This window comes from Penicillium roqueforti (genome assembly GCF_015533775.1).
Source record: "Penicillium roqueforti strain LCP96 04111 chromosome Unknown scaffold_07, whole genome shotgun sequence".
In the NCBI taxonomy this organism is placed as follows: Eukaryota; Fungi; Ascomycota; class Eurotiomycetes; order Eurotiales; family Aspergillaceae; genus Penicillium; species Penicillium roqueforti.
In genome coordinates this window covers 23379-45630 of record NW_024067571.1, presented here as the reverse complement: position 1 = coordinate 45630, position 22252 = coordinate 23379, and the positions used below count along the sequence as shown (strand labels likewise).

At 50.1% G+C, this 22252-nt stretch overlaps 9 protein-coding genes across 9 annotated transcripts; 6 read left to right on the top strand and 3 right to left on the bottom strand.

Moving 5' to 3' along the window:
• Window positions 1–2256: 2256 nt before the first annotated feature.
• Window positions 2257–5484, bottom strand: LCP9604111_3836 (uncharacterized protein; the record flags this gene model as incomplete). The annotated part of the gene is made up of 5 exons (XM_039071468.1): window positions 2257–3060; window positions 3116–4021; window positions 4086–4730; window positions 4793–5016; window positions 5082–5484. The coding sequence occupies 5 exons, from the start codon at window positions 5482–5484 to the stop codon at window positions 2257–2259; spliced, it is 2982 nt and encodes a 993-aa protein (XP_038929920.1).
• Window positions 5485–5810: 326 nt separating this feature from the next.
• Window positions 5811–6449, top strand: LCP9604111_3835 (uncharacterized protein; the record flags this gene model as incomplete). Its single annotated transcript, XM_039071467.1, has 4 exons — window positions 5811–5816; window positions 6058–6119; window positions 6198–6206; window positions 6266–6449. The coding sequence occupies 4 exons, from the start codon at window positions 5811–5813 to the stop codon at window positions 6447–6449; spliced, it is 261 nt and encodes an 86-aa protein (XP_038929919.1).
• Window positions 6450–7300: 851 nt separating this feature from the next.
• LCP9604111_3834 (uncharacterized protein) lies at window positions 7301–8070 on the top strand (the record flags this gene model as incomplete). Its single annotated transcript, XM_039071466.1, has 3 exons — window positions 7301–7537; window positions 7589–7957; window positions 8011–8070. The coding sequence occupies 3 exons, from the start codon at window positions 7301–7303 to the stop codon at window positions 8068–8070; spliced, it is 666 nt and encodes a 221-aa protein (XP_038929918.1).
• Window positions 8071–9263: 1193 nt separating this feature from the next.
• LCP9604111_3833 (uncharacterized protein) lies at window positions 9264–9518 on the top strand (the record flags this gene model as incomplete). The annotated part of the gene is made up of 1 exon (XM_039071465.1): window positions 9264–9518. The coding sequence occupies one exon, from the start codon at window positions 9264–9266 to the stop codon at window positions 9516–9518; it is 255 nt and encodes an 84-aa protein (XP_038929917.1).
• A 2052-nt stretch (window positions 9519–11570) lies between these two features.
• Window positions 11571–13271, top strand: LCP9604111_3832 (uncharacterized protein; the record flags this gene model as incomplete). Its single annotated transcript, XM_039071464.1, has 3 exons — window positions 11571–11658; window positions 11722–12557; window positions 12603–13271. The coding sequence occupies 3 exons, from the start codon at window positions 11571–11573 to the stop codon at window positions 13269–13271; spliced, it is 1593 nt and encodes a 530-aa protein (XP_038929916.1).
• A 590-nt stretch (window positions 13272–13861) lies between these two features.
• LCP9604111_3831 (uncharacterized protein) lies at window positions 13862–14407 on the top strand (the record flags this gene model as incomplete). The annotated part of the gene is made up of 1 exon (XM_039071463.1): window positions 13862–14407. One exon carries the CDS (start codon window positions 13862–13864, stop codon window positions 14405–14407), a length of 546 nt encoding a protein of 181 aa, XP_038929915.1.
• Window positions 14408–14822: 415 nt separating this feature from the next.
• On the bottom strand, window positions 14823–15942 carry LCP9604111_3830 (uncharacterized protein; the record flags this gene model as incomplete). The annotated part of the gene is made up of 3 exons (XM_039071462.1): window positions 14823–15254; window positions 15315–15482; window positions 15664–15942. The coding sequence occupies 3 exons, from the start codon at window positions 15940–15942 to the stop codon at window positions 14823–14825; spliced, it is 879 nt and encodes a 292-aa protein (XP_038929914.1).
• A 971-nt stretch (window positions 15943–16913) lies between these two features.
• Window positions 16914–18146, top strand: LCP9604111_3829 (uncharacterized protein; the record flags this gene model as incomplete). Its single annotated transcript, XM_039071460.1, has 1 exon — window positions 16914–18146. The coding sequence occupies one exon, from the start codon at window positions 16914–16916 to the stop codon at window positions 18144–18146; it is 1233 nt and encodes a 410-aa protein (XP_038929913.1).
• A 2669-nt stretch (window positions 18147–20815) lies between these two features.
• LCP9604111_3828 (uncharacterized protein) lies at window positions 20816–21793 on the bottom strand (the record flags this gene model as incomplete). The annotated part of the gene is made up of 1 exon (XM_039071459.1): window positions 20816–21793. One exon carries the CDS (start codon window positions 21791–21793, stop codon window positions 20816–20818), a length of 978 nt encoding a protein of 325 aa, XP_038929912.1.
• Between the last annotated feature and the right edge of the window lie 459 nt (window positions 21794–22252).

The following is a 22252-nucleotide window of genomic DNA, read 5'->3' as shown; positions in this document are numbered from 1 at the left end:
CCAAGCATCGCTTTGCTGGACTAAAAGACACGCGTTGTTTCTCGGCTCGTAATCCACGGTGTAGCTTGCACGTCGACTGGAACGACATGGTGGTGAGAGGTTTTGACTACGAGGGAAGAAGTGATCAACCAGATGGCAAAAGATGATGTTGATGGAAGATCTGAAACTAGCTACTGTACTGAAGCCTGTCTATATAGCTTCCCACCACAAAGCAAGCCAGATTCCATCCACCAGAACATGAGAGAAGCATCTCTGCAGACATACAAAGAGAACGCCGACGCGGCAAGCTGCGCGTTTGCCGGCAAGTTATCTTCCAGAGGAAGAAAGAGAAAGGGAAAGGAATGCCGCACGGAGAGGTCTACAAACTGCATGGGGCGACAGTGATCTCCTCAGAATGCATCACATAGCCACCGAGATGCTCACTCGCATATTTGTCACAGGCTGAGCGAGTCGTCGTAGTCATCTCGAAGAATGCAAAGATTTAACCCCGTAATTCAGATCGTTAGTTTGGAATCGAGGAAATTCAGCAAAAGAGTGGTGTGCTGACCTGGGGCAGGCTGGCTAATCATGGTCTTATGCATGAGACAGCTATGCTGTACAGCCAACTTTAGGTGTAGGATTTCGGCCAGAGAAGGACTTTGCAGGTAGTTTGTGTTATAGAGGAGCCAATAAATACACTTTCATAGGCAACCAAAGGCCGCATGCTCGAGCCTTCACGGGCAATTGTCCGCTTTGGCTGCATTTCTACTAGGAACCATGACAATGATGATGCCGAGTTTAAGAATGTAGAAAATGACTCTGTTGCTGATGCGGTTTTGTGGCAGGCTTGAGTAGCAGGGCGTTCTCTTACCTTATTCTCGAAATAGTATCTAAGCGCTTTATTGTGGAAAAGGCGACCAAGACCTTCAATTGTGAGTGTGCGTTTGGTGGGAGAGATGAATGAGTTCGTGTGTCTTCCACATCTCTGTGGGAAAACGGGCTGCTGGTAGACTGATCAGTCCTCTCAATAATCCAGGCGTTGAGATACCAAGACATGTTTGGGAGTTATCAACCAAGGTTTAGCTGGTCAAAGGAACTCGGGCTCTGGTTAGAGAAAAAGTGATTCGGGTCTGCTACTATGCGAAGAACGCGCTGCTGAACTTGCATGATGCATAGAGTGCAACAGCAAATAAGGAAAGTCGAATCGTTGTCGTCATCTTATCCCGCGTGATCCACGATTACATAGCTAAACAAAACGTGATGCTTAGTAATGTTGGTAGTTATTAAGGCTTCACTAAATAGTTACGCATCGCAACTCGAACTTATAAAGTCGCACTTCCTACACTAGTCTCTCAACTCGTGTCTTGGCGCAAACTGCATAGGGCAACAATGAGAACGTCAGAATGCATCATTTAGAACCGCTTGTTGAATCCGGCAAAACTGATGCTATATTTGGACCAACAGTATCTTACTATTTGGATTCAATCACAGCAGATGAGTCACTTTGAAGAACAGTGTATTGTTCACTACAAGATACGCTGGTCGTAGTTCCTGTCGGTGCCGCAGTCGATGTCGTGGTTGGGGAAGTGAACTTGATGGCGGCACAGACGGCGTAACCAAGTGAAAGATACTGGAAATCGTCACCGATGGCGTCGCTCCAAGCACAAAGCTGGGCAAAAGTGACAGTCTGTGTACTTTCAATCGCAGCACACCCATCGCCGGACTTGACCGTGTATTGTTATGTACAAGAAGGGGTCATTCCCGCCTGTGTCGGCGCAGCGGTGGTTGTGATAGTCGTAGTGGAGGCAATACAAATCGCATAACCTTGCAAAAGAGATTGACGGTCATCGCCGATGGCAGGGTTTCACGCATACAGCTGAGCAAAGGTGACCCCGTAATTTTTTTCCAATTGCATCACAGCTGTCGCAAGACAAAATGGTCTATATAAACGATGAGGCAGCGAGTGAAGTGCAGCAAAATATAACTAGTACAGAGAATGGCAAACAGTTGCATCTAACTTATAAGCATCAGGGTAAGGCAAAACGGAAAGGAATGTAAATGGTGACACGAGTCAGCCGTTGTATTGCCAAAATGTCAAGAGAGATTATTAGTGAATTAGGGAAGTGGTGGAAACCACTTCTGATTAATAGAAAATTGCACGGTCGATGGTCATCGTAAGACAAATGCCCATGAATCCATATGACCACACTCTCCCCAATCAACCGCGCTGCCACCAACAAGAACCACAAAATGATGTCTTTCTAAAGAAGTTGAGGCTTATTCCATCTCATCCTCCTTGGTAGTGCCGAGCCAAATTCGCCCATGATTCGCCGCGTCCTTTTCGTATTGGAGGCTCATAGTGGACAGGTGACTGAGGATAGTTCCAATGGCAATATCGCCTTTGCTCTTCTTGGTGCGACCCAAGTCTTCGAGCCATTTCCACTTGTTCAAGATGAAGTAGACGAGGGCGAGCACCACAGTCACACCAATGCTGTACCCCCAACAGCGGACGACATCGACAACGTTTGTGAAACCATTGCTGGTCTCCTTATTGATATATTGATCAAAGGGATCGGTTATCATATCCTGGTTCGAGAACCACCCAAACAAACAGAAGCAAGTTGCGAGTGCATCCACACCGAGGATAGCAATGATCAGAGGCAGGGAGGGCCAAGTGTTGCCTCCACGCGTCACAAAGATGAGCCAGTTTTCCGTCAATGCGACCTCCAAGAACAAAATCTCTTGGATTGAGCCCCAATTCTGGAAGAATCCACCGTTCGGCAGGAACATCGTTGCGCGGATCACCCACGTCCCGAGTGCTAAGAGGACACCGAGGATGACAGAGATGACCCAGATCTTCGGCAATTGCCATTGGACAGGTCGGCGCTCGAAGGATGCGTTGTCGTAAGCCACCGCGACCGTCGCAAGGTCGGCAAATAGTGCGAGGAACACGACTAAATCAGTGCGGATGCTTTCCTTGATAATGATCATGCTAGTGACCAGATAGACTTCGAGGTGAATGCAGAGTGCAATGCGATACTGAATATACGATTTCATACGTTGAAAAATTTGACGCGCCAACTAGCAGCAAGTTAGTGATCAATGTGCAGAAATTGATGAGTTGAGTGGATCGAACCTTGATAGAATCAATGATAGTAGATAGCCCTGGCTCGAGGAAAACAATGTCCGCGGCAGACTGAGCTGCTTCCGATGCGCCTTCCACCGCAATACCACAGTCGGCTTTCTTCAGCGATGGGGCATCGTTGACACCGTCACCCGTCATAGCTGTAAGATGACCAATATCTTGTAGCATCTCGACTACCTGGTATTTGTGCTCTGGGAAAACCTCGGCGAATCCGTCCGCCTTCTCACATAATTCACTTGCCATCGCACCGCTAAGACCACCACCGATGAGTCTTTCGGAGTTGTAGACTTTCGTTCCTAACGCAAGCATTTTGCAAGTCTCCTTGGCGATAGCAATCGCGTCGCCAGTCAGCATCTTAACTGCGATTCCAAGATTTTGGGCCTCTAAAATCGTCTGAGCGGTATCATCCCGGGGCGGATCGAACATCGGTAGCATTCCCAATAAGGTCCATGGTTCGTTACCCTTCTGGACGGCGACACCAAGTGATCGAAAGCCACGGCGAGCAAAATCCGTCGCCTGCTGTCGATATAACGTGGCTACCGATTCATCACAGTTTGTCAACTGAAGCACTGCCTTTGGCGCTCCCTTGGTGCAGGTATACCGCTCGCCATTTAGGGTCACAACCGACACAATCCGCTTCGACACTGGATCAAATGGGGTGAAGCTTAGGGTTTTCCACGGTTGGCGCAAGATTTCCTTCGCTTTCGGATATTTGTTTGCAGACAAGATTGTAACCTTATCGATCGGATCCAAAGAACGGACATTGTGAGAAGAAGCTAGAATGGCAACCGCAAATAACCAGTTCACATCAACGCCCTCGGCGACGTATGGCTCCTGGATACTGAGCTTATTGGCGGTCAATGTTCCTGTTTTATCAGAACAGAGGATGTCCACGCCCTAGTCGGCGTCAGTGATCGGCTTGAAAATCGGTCGTGAGAGAAACTCGGGATGGAATACTTACAGCCAAAGACTCGATTGCCGTAAGCTTCTGGACGATCGCTTTCTTCTTGGCCAAATAAGCCGCACCGACGGCTAGAGTGGTGGTCGTGACAACAGGCAGCCCGACGGGCACACCAATGATGAACAGAGAAAGGGTAAAGTGTAGGAGGGTCTGTTGACCGGGAGAGGCAATGGGCAGGTTGCGGAAGAAGCCTCCGATCCACATGATCAAGATCCATGCCATCACAAGCACCAGAAGAGCCGTACCAATCCCGTCCATGACCATCTGGAAATGTCCTGTCCCGGAGCCACCTTGTTGAACCATCGCCGCTGTGCGACCCACAAAGGTCTTGATTCCAGTCGATTGAACAATGGCATAGGCCTTGCCTCGTTTGCATCCAGTCGTGTAAAACACGTCGTCACCGGCATAGCGGTCCACAGCGAGAGACTCTCCAGTAATTGCGGAGTGATCGCAGGCCAGAACGGGGAAGTCCTTGTGTTCATCCTCTTCCGACGATTCATCATCCTCAGTTGCTTTCTTCTTCTTCTTGTCCAGCTTGCCTTCTTGCCGCATTTGCTGATAATTCTGCCAGCCTGTCTCTTTCTCTTGGTAGTCGCAGACCACTTTGGCATCGGCGGGGACCGAGTTCGCCTCTTCAATGACAATCTGAATATGACAAGATGTGTTAATAGAGGTAAATAGTCAAGAGGATAGGGAACTCATCTTACCACGTCGCCAGGGACCAGGTCGCGGGCCAAGATATCGATTTCCGTTCCATTGCGAACAACCGTGCTGCGCATTGCAATATCGGCCTTCAGGCTGGCCACCACGTCCTCGGCCTGCTTCTCTTGGTACCATCCGACTGCAGCGTTCAGACAGAGAATGCCAATGATGACACCAAAGTCAATCCATTCGGCCAAACCGGCAGCGAGCAAAACTGCAATCTCCATGACTGTCGAGGTCCGGTTAGTGTGTCACTGTCTGCGTTCAATCGGCGGGGACGCGATAGTCTCTCACCATATAGAATTGGACCTTGGAAGTATCCCAAGATTTTGCGGAATTGATCGACTTTCTCCGCCGTCAATTCATTGAATCCGGTCACCTTTCGCCTCTCCTCGACTTCCGAGTCCGACAGACCGTGATTGATGTCGGTGAACTTCCAGTCATCGGGGAACTCCTGTCCGACGCCGATATACTTCCAACGGAACTTTCTCTTCCGCCATGGCGCAAACCACACGCGACTCTCGCGAATTTCGCCTTCATCTGCCTGGTCCCATTTCGTATCACGGTAGGTGGACATCCATCGCACCAGGCGCGTGTATTCATCGATCTTCACATCCTCCTTATAGGAAATAGCAGAGAATCGGCGCTCCGCAGCGTCATTTTCGACGTCGCGGTTGGGATTGGATACAGACGACATTCTCCAAAACAGGTCTCGTGGGGGCACGAGAGCAGCGACGACAGGGGAACGGAAGGGGAGAGAGGGATTTTATTTTTCACTCGCTACAGTGATCCTCTCACGAAGTGATTATTGAGTAGGATTTAAAACGACAGAGGCTGGACTATATGAGGTAGAGGCTCGAGGTGGACCTGACTGACCTGGCAATCCGAGCTTTCCCAAACGAAAAGAAGCTTTCGTCTTGATGTCATAGACCGGTCCGTTCATGCCGGTGCAGAGAGATGATAATGACGCCGAGAATGGAAAGATTTGAAGCATCCGGTTTACCCTATTCGTCGTATATTCAGATGTGGGTAACATCAGGCGATATCTAAGCTCAGTACTCCGTATCAATAATCAGGATTGATATTGACAAAGTCGCAAGCCGAGCCCTTCTCATGTCGTCACAGAAGTCAGAGAACCGGAAAAGCTATAGACAACTTCTTCCGCATTGAATTCTAGCAAGAGTCTGCTCCAGGGTTTTTGTTAACTATTGCCTGCTCCTTTGCCATCTCTTCAACCCTAGATCTTCCTTGTTGAACACCTTCTTTCGAGCACTCTCCCACAGACTGCTCAACACCTCTGATCTCTGATATTTACGACCACCCACCCTCCATGTAAGTCAGACTAGATCATGATCATGTTTTCAACCATGGCACACCGTTGGATTTCTGACTTGTCGGAGCTGGATCTAGCTCAACTCAGTTCGTTGCTCTCAAAAACTGCATCACCAGATGGCTGCCATTCATCCTTCCCCCGCGAGGGGTATCGAAGTCCGCGATGAGCTCGTTAGGCGCAATTGGGCCTCGCGAGAACCCGGGCCTATTCTCGTGTTTTGCATTGTCTTTGTCGTGGGTGTTGGAATTCTCGCCCTCATTATACAAAAGGTCGTGAAGGATCGGAGGGAAGAGCGCGCGAAATGGGAGATTACGGAGATTAAGGATTGAGGGAGGTGCCTTGCTGAGGAAATTTCTAATATTGCGTACCAAATTGTATCTAATTCTCCATGCTTCAGCTTGCGCTGCGCCTAATATCAACCGAATATTTTGATTTTGAAATCCCAATGAGTCTGTCAATCTCGTAAGGTCGATCACGAATTCAGTGAGGCTAGCAGAGCATGCCATGCCGATTCTTCCGTGCCAATCCTTCCGTGGTGAATATGACCCCCACACATCTGCACATCTGAAGATCCGAAGTAGCCGGTCTGGTGGAGAACCCCCTGTTCCCCAGCCAATCAGGCGAAAGAACTTAAAATAAACTATACTATATTGTATCTGCCACTGCTTTAGATGATCTCACGAATAAAACTTCCAGGATATTCCCGCCCTTCCTTGGGGCTAGACTTGGGCTTGATCTGACTGATGTCATACGAGACCTGATTGACTTTCGACCATTTTCTGTTTTGAACATGATTGATCAAAATCTTGAATAGGATGGAGAGGCTGCTGGTACAGTGGGGGTCGGGACCAAACATCATGATATCATGAGCTTGCCGAGGTGAACTTCTCACGACTCGGATGAAGTGTAGTCCTTCCTCCATACAGAAAAACTGCACTTTTGCACAAATCTAGGCCCCGTTCGACTGCGACGGTTCAAATCGGGTTTCTCCATTCCACGGCAACCTGCTACATTCCTGCTGACACGGCGGTCGGAAGTGTTTAGTCCGTCGAGGTACTCAGTCAGAGGCCCACAGGAGGGCGACCTCTACGATTCTATCTGTGTCCAAATATCATTTCAGAAAGCTTGACGGGGATGGACTCGGTCTGAATTGTCTCGATTCCGTTTAACAACAACGACCATGTCGAAGCCCACGCGAATCGCAAGCGAAACATCGGAAGTATCCGTTGCCTCATTCCCCACGAGAAATCGTAACAAAAATATTCGCAAGCCTGCCAAAGAGCCTCTGCGCCCAATCGGCCTGCGTTTTGAATACATGACAGAGCAGAAGACGCATCTCACCCTATACCCAGGCGGCAGTGCCGTCTCCGAATGCGCCTATTCCATCCAAGATGAAAATGGCGCCGTTCTCTTCACCGTAAGTGGGCGAAGATGTAGCCCGCATTATTGTCGGGAGGTGCGAGATCAGTCAGGTCTACCCTTGTTCGAAATCCACCAACGATCGCGCTGGGTACGCAATACATGGACCGTATCCCTTCCCGGTTGCCGGACGACCCCCATCGCCATCGGTCGGCACAGTCTCGGCGGAGATCTGCATCTGGAGCTCGAGAACTTGATACAGGTAGATTGCAACGTGAAGGAACGCAATTTGCCCATCGACCTCGAAAGCCATGGCCGGGTTCTGACGATGTATGACGTGGTGGATGACAATCGTAGGATTATGGAAATCAAAGAGAGTATTCGGCATAATAAAAAGTTAGCGTTGTTGTCCTTCTGCCAGGCGGGATATCGACCTGCCATGGATATGGTGATTATGCCAGGCATGGATATGGCCACGGTAAGTCTTTCAACTTCGAATTGCATCAATCTGGTCTGATCGAAGAAACACAGGCGGTAGCGATTGCGGTGATTGTATCTGCATCGAGTTTTCCGGCCCACCGGAGTTGCTAGTGAGTGACGATGTTTAATGGTGATGAATGGTGCAGGGGATCATGTTATGATATGAACTGATGATCCTCCAAATGTTATGAATTGGGGGAGGGGAAGCAAGGCGTTCGGTGTTTGGACAAGTATTTACGCTATCATCGATCCTACGAAGCTATCTAAGAATGTATTACAAAGGGGCATAGTGCGCAGGGTCCTTGACAGATTAACCAGGCCCGATGACCCCATGATCATGAAGCATTTGGCACCATGCAAATTCAATTATCTCATCTTTTTCAGGTGGTTTGCTAGCTCTTGTCACAATATACGATAGATCGCTATTATATGCTTGATGTTTGCTTGCTCGCTTACTGCCTGCATGGTTTATCGGTTTGAATTCCATAGATTATTTGCCATTATGTGTTTGCTTCTTTGCTTAATATTTCCTTATAGTTCGGGACCCCCTCGAGACTGGCAAGTGGCACAACATCAATACATTCACAACATCAATACATTGTGTTCCTCCCACAAAGCCTATTGTATCTTACCCAGTGGACAGGCCTTACACCCGCATAACGTATACCTTTACATTCTGCCACTAGAAAGAATTTTGGGTATGGTGCGGGTGACATGTATACTTTCCTCAAACTTGCGAATGAGCTGCGGAAACAATTCAAAGATGCACCGTTGCAGTACAGGATCATTTTTGAGGAGTGAGATATCCAGCTTTCTAGTACAGCCGATATTATAGTTGCTGACGACAAAACAGAGTCGAAACAGAGTCGAAACAGAGTCGAAACAGAGTCGAAACATTGTCAAATATGTTTCAATCTGGCTGATCAGCATTATGACCATCATTTGAGTGAGCAACAAAACCATACTCTGCATGACATTTCAAAAGATGCTAACTCTTACTGAGGGATATCCGGAAGAAACTGGACGATTATGGGGAATTTAATATCAACACAAACAATTTTCGCGCCGCAATGAAGCTATTTTGGAAGCGTTTTGTATAGGACCAAACGGCAGTGAGAGAACTTCGATACCAAGTTGGGGAAAGGGTCCAAGATTTGACCTTATTTTTTATGACTAGCCAAGTTATCCAAGAAACCAAAGACATAACAGTCTTGAATCAGAAAGGAATCGAGCAGATAGTACAGCATCTCAATCAGAAGGACCGACTTGATCTCATGAAGTGGATCTCTCCTACCAATACCGCAATGAAACAAGACGATAAGTTAAAGCTCTGGCTCAACGGTACCGGGCGATGGTTCCTCGAGCCGAACGAATTCGTCCCTTGGTCCAATCAAGATCAAGATCAAACAATGTGGCGCACCCTTTTCTGTCCCAGTGCCCCAGGGACTGGAAAGACGCTCATGATTTCCGGTGTGATTGGCGAAATCCAAATCGTCGCATACGGCACGATAGTACGATCAGACTGGCGTATTTCTACTGCAACTATCGCGAGAGATTGACGATCGAGGAAGAGAACGTCTACGCACACTCTTTTACTTGCGACACACACCGCGCTAAACTACTTCGGGTATGTCTGCCGCTCCTTCAGTACTAAGTTTCCTCCTTGTCTTGGTTCAGTCTCGTCAACTACTTTTTTGTATCTGTTATTAACGTGAAATATCATGACACTTGGTTTTGAAATTACGGCGCTCAGAATGAAATGAATATTGAACACTCGATTGTCTTTTTTTTTCGAAGTCTGTCATCAAGCTACCCCTCGGACTGCTTATCTTGTTCCTAGACTTCTCCAAAGCCCGTTTTGACCCGACCCGACCCGGCCCGGCCCGTGATCGGGTCACGGGCCTAGCCCATGGGCCCGCGCGGGCTTTCGGACCCCTGTTCGGGCCCAAATCTAAGGCAAACAAGACAAACAGGCCCCTACTGCACGGATGCACAAGTAATACATCCTCGCCTGTAACAATACGTATTGTAATTATAGCAGGACTCGGCAAAATTTTCAGTAAAATTTTCAGGAGAAAGTAAACTCAATACAATTTCCTAGTATAGCTATAAATCATCATCTACCCTACTCTTACGCTTTCTCTGAGAGGCCCGGAATAGCGTAATTGTATCTGGCAACTCTGGCTCATCTATCTCTATACTACTAATTCTATCTCCGTCCCCCCTACCAAGGGAATCACGCCGTAATCCGATTGGCAGGTTGCAAATCAGACGGAAGTAAGTATCGGCTCTCATTGGCTACAAGCGGTAAGACATCCTAGACCCCCGCATGATACTGAGTTGGGCCGGTCTGCTCAACGCAACAAGTATTCTTTTTATGAAATTGGCAGGTGTAACACCTGGTCTCGACCGATACAGTCAACAATGATACCCAAATTCCGAATCAACCACCGAGTGTTAGAAAAAGAAAGCTTCCTATCTTTCAAGTCGAGGTTTGACGGCTTTCAGTTCTTTTCTCATTGAGACATTAGCAGCATCCAGCTCCTCCTCCTTCTTCTTCTTCTACTCCGATAAAAACATTGATTTCAAGTTCAAACCAGCGGTTTTCATGTTGTCAATTGTCTTATCCTTTTCTTCCGAATTGTTCTTGGGTGTGCTGATTTGTGTAGCAGATAGACCTTGGCGGCCGGCCTCTCGCGTGTGAGGCAATGGATACTCGGATCATAATCATCTTGCAGATTATAAACTTACAAGGGAGATAAAAAAATGAGGGTGGTTATTCAACATTGAGTCACGCTTGGTACGCATCTTGCTCGTGACAAAGCGAGGCTTGAGAGATGAACGCGGAGGGGAAAAGAAAGGTTACTTATAGCATTTCGATCAGAAGTGAGAATGTAAATTTTGCTGTACGGGCTGAAGATTCAGGTGGGTGAATATCCGCCCTGAGTGCCCTGAATACCATTTTGAATCTTTCTCTCAGTACTGAGTATATATACACGCAATTCCTGCTTAATTTTATTTCTGATTTCGTATACTCTAATGTAACTGCATTGTAAATATCCCTGCCAATTTCTAGAACTAGAGCCTAGTAGGAGTATATATAATTAGGAAATGAAGAGTAATAGCTAAAATGTAACAATATGGCGCGGGGCGGCTGTAGAATGGTTAGCTGAGAATCGGAATACTGCTCAGTGGGTCATGCTGGTGCAGGGTATATCTGTGCTTTTCTGCCCACCCACACCGCCCCTCAACTAGCAATGTAGATGGGCTCAAATGCATGACTAATCTTGACGGAAGATAGTATCCCCTGCCTCCGGGGATCCACCTATGCTGCTGTTCCGACAGGCGCTAGACCTCTTTCGTCGTGATATCTACGTACTTGCTCCTGCTTCATTCTTCGGTTGGAAGCTTCTCATTGACCCGATTTACCCAGCTCCAATGACCCCCCGCCGCTTTCCCTTCACTGACAAATACACCGCTCCTCAGCACCAGAAAACATATCGTGCCAGCAGTTGTGGAACTTTTCGTCCATAGCCCGTTGGTGCAGGGGAGAGATTCCTTCTACCCTTTCTCATCGCTTCACCCACCTCCTTTTCCTTACGTTACCGACCATGGCGACGTATTCGTGCGTTCAAGAGCATCCCCGACCGGTTTCCCAGATTATTCAATACCGAGGTCGACAGTTACGCCAGGTCCATCGTGGGTATTAGTTTTATTTGAGGCTGGTTATGAACTTGCGATGGTGCTAACCTTGGTAACTAGGGACAACCTCGACCTTGTGGGGCTCTCGTTCTGTAGCCGAAGCTCGCGCTCTTATTGAGCCGCAGATCACCCAGGAAAATGAGCAGCTTTTCCGAACCTACCACCCGGCTTTCTCATCTCAGAGAGCTGTCTGCGTCCTGACCCAGAAGGATTCAGGCAAGGACATTTGGGTGATGCCGGAAAATAGCCATGTGCCTTTCATGAAAGCTGGCGGTCGAGAAATCCATATCCAACCTGCATTTGAGTCTCCAGTAGATCACGACATGCAGTATTGCAATATCATTTCGGATCCTATCCGCCGGGACGTCGACGTCCGGCAGGCTTTTACGCCAGAAGACATTAAGTGCCTAAGGGCGGCATTTCCGAGGTCCATCGGAGCGTTTATCTACCAGGTTGAGTGTGTGGTTATCCTCTTCAGCCGTCGGGATGACATGTTGCATACATGGAACTTCGGTACCCCTCCGACCGTTGGCAGGCTGACAGTCGGGTATACCGTTCTGGCAATGCAACCGTCGGCGGCAACAGCGGAGTCTGGTAAGCAGCTTGCGCGCATGTCGAATGCGTACGAGGTCTGTGGCGTTTTGGGCCTCAAGATCCGGCTTCCTGACCACACGGAGGCTATCACCGTCCCTACCCACGCCTTTGTGAGACTCCCAGGGCCCCCTACATTCTTGACCCGCGTTGCGTCTTTTTACAAGCGAGTCACACAGTCTCTCACACGGTTTCAAATCCCTCTACGGCTCCAGAATCGGGAGGTCGAAGTCAGCACTACGCCTAGCCCCCTTTCCTCGAGCCCAATCGGTAAGCAGTGCTGGCTAGCGGGCACCAACCGTAGGGTGAGTACGGACCCATCCTTGAATGAAGTCTTTCTAACGAAACAGGTCGGACTTATCACGCGGACATATGATGACCCAAGCAGCACGTATCCATACCCCTCCGGCTACCGTCACGACCTATCCCTTATTACCGGCGATAAACTGATTGATATTCACCCACCGAAGGGAATTGAGATGGTGCCAGAATGGGCTTCATATAAAGACGCGATCCAGGGAGCACCGATGATTGCTTGTGTCTTCGATTATATCAATAATGAACACGGCCGCCTGCTCAGGGATATTCCTAACGAACAAATCCGGGCGGCTCTCCTCGAGGGCCATGGGCATATATGGATTCAGAATGCCGTTGATTCTTCTGCTAGCATTCTGTGGAGAACTGATGAAGATCAAGTCGATGCGCGGGGTTTCTCTGGAAGCGTGTTGTGCATTGGCCGTGTCCATGAAAAGTGCCGCCCACTCTTATTTCAGAATTTCCAACTAAAAATCACGGTCTGGCCAGACGGAGAATGCCAGCGGAACTCAGCGGATCTTCCTCCTGGCCTCAACCATCCCAACCCTATGATCAAGGGGGGATTTATTCTACCAGATGAGATCCGCGCCGCAAAAATCCTCCTTCGATCAGTCAGGCGACAACGGCAGAACCTATCAGATCCTGTCTCGTCGGAAGTCGATCAGACCGTTCCTAATCGGAAGCAGTTCAGTGACCCTTTCTGACGTTGTGAAGGCGGTGGTCCCAGGCAGCGGTGTCGCTTGAGGCCAGACACCTCCGAAAGACCATAGGGGCTGATGAAAGGAGACGTTTTGGGACTATCGCGGCCGTTGTTACGGAGTGGGACCACTGTTTCTTTTGAGTCTCACACGACTTGCATCTTCCTATTTTCTCTTTTCGCGTTGCTGAGCTAGGCGATGGTGTACTGCTTGCCTTTACTGCCGCCAAATCCGAGATTAGTCAGTCAAACTGACCTTCAGGGTTCCTTCGCTCGATAACTTACATAATTCCGCGGTGCCGGGGTTAGTTAGGGGGTTTTTTTATGGATTGCTAGCCTCTATGTTCTATTTTTAGACTCTTTAGTGAGTTTCATAACGAACCAGCACAGCTTGATACACTACGCTCTCCTTGAATACAGAAGTAGCAAGCATTAGCCCCCATACGGTGATAGACCATGATCGCCCATGTTGCCCCTATTACCCAGATAGCAGGTTCCAGGCCGCCGCCGTTTGCCTCGCTGGGCCAGCCGATGGTAGGCGTCCCTCTGGTATCCTCTCTCTTCTTCCCTAGACGTTCAGCAACATCATGAGCTCAAATGTTTGATTGGATCGCTGGGTTGGGCAGAATCCTTCACCGACTGCACGAGTCCGACTTGCGCATTGCGCAGGACCCTAGCTTGTGCCTTGTCCCGCGGGACACCACCTGGGAGCAGTTTTGCGAGTTCAAGTCGAGCCTAGCCGGCATCCCAGACCGGGATGTCTCCTTGCGTTATGTAAACGGTGAGATTCATTTGATGCGGCTAAATTTCTATGGCCCAATTGTCCTCGGCAAGTCGGACTTCCAGAGAGCCGAGTACCAGTATAGGACCTACTTCGTGCGTTTCTATGGGCCAATCTTGTTTGTGATCGGTTTGTTTTCCATGGTTCTGAGCGGATTACAAGTCGTCGTCTCTGTGGGAGTGGACCCTGGCACCACTTGGCCGATGGATGCGGCGGTCTGGATCAGCGTCACGGCAATTGTGGCCTCGTTCAGCCCTCTCTTCGTACTAGGATTGCTGCTGGTATATAAGGTAGCGAAGGAGTGGAAGTTTGCAATCCGCGACCGAGTGCGGTTGTTGGAGGAGAAACAAGCGACAGAATAGGAAATGTGCGAATATAACCCTCTTGACTAGCCGCTAATTGATTCAATGGCTCCTCTTAGTAGCGTCACCTATGCCGCAAGGAGCCCAGCAAGAAGAGCTTAGTAATTCATCGGATCTGATAAACTTAGACCCCTGGTGCTGCATTGTCATATGATATATGTAGTCACTTACGACCTCGGCAGGCCACTTACATTACTCTGTTGAGGAATCACGCTTGTTCACCGCGAAAGAACTGTATTGCTCAATATTGTTTTTGTCTTGCAGATAGTGGTATTGGGGTGAGTACAAAGTACTCCTTCGATCAGGGGTTATTCAAATCCTTGAGTCTCCAACAATCAATTCTTACTGCCTAGTTGGCGCAGATGTTCATTTCCTCCGCATCCAAACCTACTCTCTTCAACACACTCCTCCTTCCTCACAGACCGTCATCGTCATCATCCCCGTTGGCGTCGTCGCCATCGCCTCGATCTTCAGAATCTTCAGAATCAAATTCTTCCTCTGACAGGAGCAATGGGGGCATATCGTCGTCGTCGTCCGGATGGATTGACGGCTCTGGTAGCTCAATGGGTAACCTGAAAAATGGCATAGCCGTCTTGCGGGTCTTGAGGCGCGCGAGTTGGTGCTGGGCAATCTTCCACAGTGTGGCTTTTATCAGGCATCCCAAATGGTCTGTGGCTTTGCTCGCCGGTGTGTCTCCGTATGCGGATTCCGGTGTTACGTATCCATCCCGGTCGGTGGGCCTTATCAGTCTCATCACAAGCATCTGCTGTAAGGTTTCATGACTCTCGAGCATTGAGAGGAGGGAGGTTGTAATTGGAGCGAGTGATACAGCCCTTTGCTCCATTCCCTTCATATCCGATCAGCATATGTACCGTGGTTGTATCATAGTCTACCCCTGATAACGCACCTCACAATACCTCGGCTCAAAGACTGCCGGCGCGAGTGAGGGTAGCTTATGCAGCCTCCCATTGCCGAGTGGCCTGAGATCATGGCTCGGGGGCGCGCCCGATAGAAACAGTTTCCGGAGGCCGCAACGCAATAGCTCCAGGGACTTTTGTACGAGGCAATTCTCTGGCTGTGGCGTGGTATTGCAGCTCGTATATTCGAGATGTATATTCACCGAAGCCAGGCATGCTGTGAGCACCTGGGCCGGACCAGACCTAATACCCTCAGGGTTATCACTTGGAAGGGCCTCATCCCCCGGGAAGCACGATTGAGCGCGAGCAAGAAAGTGACCGACGGAGGGAGCCGCTTACCTCTGGAAGGCCGATTTCTCGGACCAGCTCGGTGGCAAACGCGGGTTCGGCGGCCTTGATCATCGGATCAAAGCTCACAAAGAGACGGAGTTCCAGCTGTGGTGCTTGGGACACCCAGAGGGTTCGAAGGTCTATCCATTGGCTGAAGCTGATCGTTGTGTGGCCGAGGCTGGGCCCGGTTCCAGTGGCTGCCTCAGTGAAGTATGCGGTTGCGCTGAAGTGAAGCCTCAGAGGGGAGAGTTCGAACTCGCAATGCCCGAGGTCGACTGGCCGTTTCATGACCACACACGCCAAAAAAGAAACGGTCGTGAGTGGCACCCGACCTTTTTGTTGGTGACCCGCACGCAGTGAAACCCATCGACGGGGGAGTAACTCTTGTTGATATTTGGCTTTTGTATTTCCTCTGCGTCGTGTGGGGTCCGAGAGGATAACAGTGGGATGGGATGAGAGAGATGAGAGAGTGTGAGAATGCCTTGGCCTGTTTGGAGTATGTGTGTGTGTGGTCTCTTATATACGTCCTAGGCTAATACCTTCTCTCTCTCTCTTTCCCGGTGATTGCCCTCTCGACAGAAGAAAGGGACAAAATGAAAAGGCCCGGCTTATATACTCACCACACACAAGCAAAATGACTTTCTACTTTAGAAGCTGTTTGCACAGATTCTCCTACCTCGGACTCGGGTTGTGGTGTATTAAGATATATTGTCCGTGGAGTTGTCCTTGTCTCTCTCGTTATGTTGAGTACTCAAAAGTTCGATGTTGTATTGTATGAATGTATTTGGAGGGGAATATTACTCTCTCCTGTCGGGCTTTTTTCCCTCCCTCTCTCTCTTTGAGGAAAATATTCTCTCTCTTCTCTCACTTCCCAACCAACACCCACACCACCCACCACACTCTCATACACAACCACACCCCCCGGGTTAAGCCCATTACCAGAAGAGATCTCGGAGGCCCCATAATCTGGTGGGAAAGAGTTGCGTACCTTTTTGCCTTTACTAGATGTGAGAATGACACAGGATGCAAACTCGAAGTAGCTGACAGAGAGCAAAAAGAACAACAGAGAGAGTCCAGGGGAGAACCATCACCAGAAGAGTAGCCCACCCACTCGTCATAGAGGAGCCCAGCACCGTACTGTCCGTCTCCCATCTAGCAGTTCCCCCCGAGCGCCGGCGAAGATCCTGAGCTTGCTCACGACCTTCCGAACCAGCTTCACCAAGCTCGAGGGCAACCCCGCAAAGCAGTACAGCCTCTGCATGGAGTACGCCGATCAGTTCGTGAAGCTCTCCGAGACACTCGACGCAACCATCATGGAATGGTTCGCCATCTTTGAGTGCACGGCCATGTTCGAGACGTATAGCGCGGACGACAAATCGGTCTGGCTGCCCATCCGGACTGCGGTCGATCGCGCCCGCGAGACTGAGAAACACAAAAGGTTTGAGTGGAGTGCCGTCGCGCGGTTGCAGCAGATCGGCTACGGCACCACCTTTGCCAAGCAGTGTGCCTTCCTCGCCGCACGAGTCGTGGACTGGCCACAATTCTGCCACTGGGTGAACTGGGTCGCCTTCCTGCGCTGCACAAACGGGAAACAGGGCCAGAAGCGGCGGCCCGGCGTGATTACCGGGGATATCACTAGTGCGCATGACCGGCTGAACGAGTTGTCCATGCTCGACATGCCGATCGACGATATAGTCCCGGCCATGCTGCGCCCCGAGCAGGGGGAGGAGATAGGCTGCGTGATCGATCCGCACGGACTGTTGATTCCTCGGCCCGTCGAGATGCGCCTGATCGTCCCAGCCGCCCCCGTCGATCCGCTGCCTCCTCCTTCGCCTTCTGCGTCGCATCCCGAGGCTCCTCCCTGCCCGGTCGCTTCCTCGTGTCCAGCCAGTGTCGGAGCCCGAAACAAGTCGAGGGCTACGCCGGAACCCTCCGTGATGCAGCAGGGAACTTTCAGTTCCCTAGCCGGCCTCGACGAGCAAGACGGTGCACGGCAGCCCGGAGCACGGCGGCCCGGAGCACGCATCAGCACGCTGTGGGTCTCATTCCACCGGCCCTGGCCGCCGGTACTGCGGGGCCCGCCCCAGATCACACCCGGCCGGATCTGCCAGCTGCTCGGGGTGGATCCCGACCTTGAATTCCCATCTCGTCAGAAGCCAACAACGATTCCACAGCTATTATTCGGGAGCTTCCAGCATGTCTCGACTTCTTCGGATCGCCGTCCAGTCGTTCTAGCAATGGCCCAGCAGGAGGTGAACATATACCCTAGTAGACGGCGGACCGAGGGCTATCCCATGGGGGAGGGCGTTCACGGCTCAACCAAGTTTACATACGGTGACATGCGGGTATTTGGTGGATGTGGTTGGTTCCCGCGCGCATCTACTTTGCCTGGTACTATTTTGAATCTTTCTCTCAGTACCGAGTATATATACACGCAATTCCTGCTTAATTTTATTTCTGATTTCGCATACTTTAATGTAACTCCATTGTAAATGTCCCTGCCAATTTCTAGAACTAGAGCCCAGTAGGAGCATGTACAGCGCGTCGTGCAAACCCTCACCGCCTTGCCGCGCGACGCGATCGATCTGCCTGGCCACTCCCGATCGAGACGTCCTCGAGACACCACTCGACCTTCCATCGATTTGAGCCGACAATGAGCACCGACAATATGATATATTACCTTATGACAAGCAGCTCAACGCCAGCGAATTTCCCCGACTCCTTTCAGCGAAACGAGGTCGAGTGACCTCCACCTCACGATCTCAGGCGGGCAGTCTTTCTTCGCTTCTCTGATACGTCTTTTTCACCGAAGTCCCATAACACGCACGGCCTAAACGATGACACTGATTTCCACCGCATCGGAGGCACGTCCTTGCCCGGATCCACGCCCTTGCACTTTGTCCAAAGATCCGCGATCGAAGCAAGCCGATCTGCGAGACTCCATAAAGTCCCGGTGCAGACCGTCCCCACTTCAATGTTGACTTCGATGACTACGTCAAGCCTGGTATGCCATATGATACTCTCTTCGTTCCCACGATCATCCACCCGACACGTGCCTCAGAGCATGCGACGGCTGCCATTACAAGGAATACACGCGACGGCGAGGCTGAGGCTGGTACAACGGCAGGCAAGAGTTCAGACGAGAAAACGGACGGTTGTAATCAGCGTGTTCGACTTCAGCACCCTGCGCCAACTATCGGCGGACCAAGCACAAAAGTGTATCTTTTCCCCTGCGGTCTCAAGCAAAACTCGTGCCGTCTCTTGAAATATCGAGCGGATTCTAGGCGTGCGAGAGCAGCGGCAAGGGGAAAAGAGAGCAACATTCCAATTGGCGCATCATGGCCTTCTCGAATTCCGGAAAACTCTAGTACGCGTTGCGGCCGCGGCCGTAAGTTCATCACGTGACGCAAGGGGTTCAGCTTGGATTCTGCTGAAGTCGAATTAAGGATTCCAAAAATCAACACGCAGTTTTTTGCATGATTGAAAAATAGAGGATTTTCTGTGTTTGGCGATAAGGGTATCACATGACAGAACGCTGTGGTCGGCGTGGAGAGCTACGAGAGAAGTGATTATGGACGAGGTAGCAGATAGACCGGAATCTCTGTGAGGAACGGCAATTCAGGACAGACCCGAACAGCGTGTACGCCCTTCAGGGCAGGCGTGCAGCATTCCGTGCATCATGACCGGCTCAGCTTTCAGCATTTTGGACTTTACATGGCAGATCAGACCGGCCAGCCCTATCCAATTGCAACCGAACAGCTAGTAAATTCGATCTCATTTGGTCAGTCCGCGGAGACAGACAACAGACAACCCCCCGTCACGTGAATCCCGACCAGGCGCGTCATCGACGCGACCCGAGCGTCTCAGTCCAGAACGTGCGAGCCTCTCCACGCGATTTCTCGAGCCATCTACAAAGGATACATCTTGCAGAATGCTAAGTTGCCCGAGAAAATCCCAACTGTATTAGGTTGTCGACCAATTCAGCAACTTCGCTTTATTTGCATCACTAGTCTACTCTGCTTGACCCGCCCAAATCACCCTATTACCTCCTTCCTCGTCCTCGAAGCAGCGCTCTCGCCGCAAACGATTCTGACGGTCAAGCCCGCGACCGAAATGTCCCCCAAAAAACCGTTATCGACATCGCCAGCCTGAACCATTACTAGACCCCATCGTGCCTAGCCTTGCTGCCTATACCTTGCCGGGCTCGTGAGATGCCGGTGAGCCGCAATCTCGATATAACGGGCGTTTGGGCCTATCCTAGCAGTCGCACGAAAGCTAAAACTGAATAACCCACGCGATATGTTCCTGAATAAATTGAGCGAAGGACTGCTCGCCGCCTGTCCATTTTCGTTGCCGCTGCCGACTGCTTGTGTACGAAGGGATGCTCCCCTCGGCCAGTAACCCCGTCTGTATAGCCTGTGGCTAGCGCTGCCTATAATCCTGGGCGGTAGATGTCAACAGCTACGATAGAATGTGGCAGCCCTGACCGCCACGCGGGGAACTGGACGGCTAGCTTGAGGATATCGCGCATGGGATGGATTTTCGATTATAAATCCTGACCCGAGTATAGTACCGCAGGGGAAAATCCCTGTACCTTTACTCTAAGCCCTTAGGCGTATTCGCTGTTTCTCTAGGGTCTACCGAATCATGCTTCTATTCGATAAACCCGGGAGTTGTATACATATGTATTAGAGAATATTATAGCACATCTTCTCGAGACGCCGCTTCGATGCAGGAAACAAGTCAACAGATACGGGCGAACGTTAGTACCTGTGCCGATCGCGGTACCTTGTACACCATGTACTGGTCCTAGGAGCTGCCGCGCTCCTTGTGAGGATCTCACGTATACGTAGTTGAATGATCAATATTGAGGAAGCTATTGTCTATTCTAGATACAAGACGTAGCGCGAGGAAGCAAAGGAAAGGTAGCTTCCTCGCGTTCAGGGGAACCCATATACACCATGTGGGTCCCGCAGATCATATCTCCATCCGTCCTGTATGCTTCATGTATATCCCTGACAGTTATCCGGGGGACAATGTAAGGACATCTAGGATCTACCATTGGATTCGTTTCTGCCATCTACTATTCTCCTTGCTGCGGCCCAAATCGCCTCATTCACGGATTTGAATTAGTACAATTCTCTCTAGTTACATAAACTGCTTATTCACAAGGGAATGGAAATAACTCCTCAAGTGAAATCCTGCGAGAAATCATAGCTTGGTCATACAGCAAGTTCACCAGCGCTTCCAAAACTGTGCGATTAGACTCGATTCCGTAAGGCCATGGATCACCACCAAATAGTTGTTCTATCTCTTCGAGGTCGGATGAGAGGAACGGCAACATATACCGATAAGTTGATGCAAGTCTCATTGAACGCAGAGCAATGTTTTTGGACTCATTCATTACCTGGAATAAACTCCGCGGGACGAAAGGATGCTTTTCCACAACCGCTCTCTTGATGACGACAAGATGCATGATAGGGAAGATTCCAGTCCTCTGGTAGTATTCTTTCTCGGTTTCGCGAATATTCGGGAACAAATGTCGAATATGGGATGCTTTTGCGAGGCATGGCGGAGCGTGAGCGCCAATTGTGGCTGCAATCTCACCCTCTTCAAGAAGTTGACTGAGCGACTTCGGGCTTTCATTTGGGACTCGGGACACTGGACGGAGCAGCGGCTTTGTCTTGGGTTGACCGTGGGAACCAGGTTTGACTAGGTCTCCTTCAATCCAAGTAATCGTAGATAGATCGACTCCTGCATCCTGCAGAACCCCTCTAATCCAAACAGCTGCGGTCATAGTGTACACCTGGACACCTATCCTTTTGCCATTGAGGTCGGATGGGCTTGAGATAATGTCTGAGTTGACCACGATGCAACTATGGCGGAAAGCCCTCGAGGGAAACACCGGAATGCCAACCAAGTCTCGTTCACCAGCCGCGTATCGGCAAACATACTCCGAGCTGGACATTTCAGATAAATCGAACTCCATGCCTCTGATCATCCGGTCAAAGATTTCCCGCGGATGATTAATCGTGATGTAGTTGAGATCAATTCCGACAGGGTCGACAGCCTTGTTAGCTAGAGGATCCATACGGTCGTAAGGACCGCATGCAAAGGTCAAACGAATGTTCTTCCCCATTTTCAATGACCGAGGTATTTTCTCGTTCGTATTTGAGAGCTGTAAAGGGCAGGCAATTTCAGTCCTATCAATAGGAATCTATCATATTATATAGTCTCGCTCAATACAGCAGCCACCCTCGGAGTTCACTTCCCCATTTGTGGTCTTTTTGCTCGGTATACCGCTTATATCCGAAATCCGACTTAACGTGTCCGCGTCTTTCCTCCGAGATTCACGCTTATCCCGAATTTCGCCTAGAACAGCATCGATAATTTGGGTGCCTATTTCGATCCTAACTAACTTGGTCTGACTTCATGCTGTCTCTTCTAGTTTCTGCTACTGCCCCCTGCTGCCGCAGTTTCCTGAGGGATTGGGCCATTGCCAGCCGGCCCAGCCGGCTCCTCCCTTTTTTTCTCCAAGAAATTGGATTGGAGAAAACGAGGACCACGACCATGCTCACTGGGCTAATTGAAGGAACAT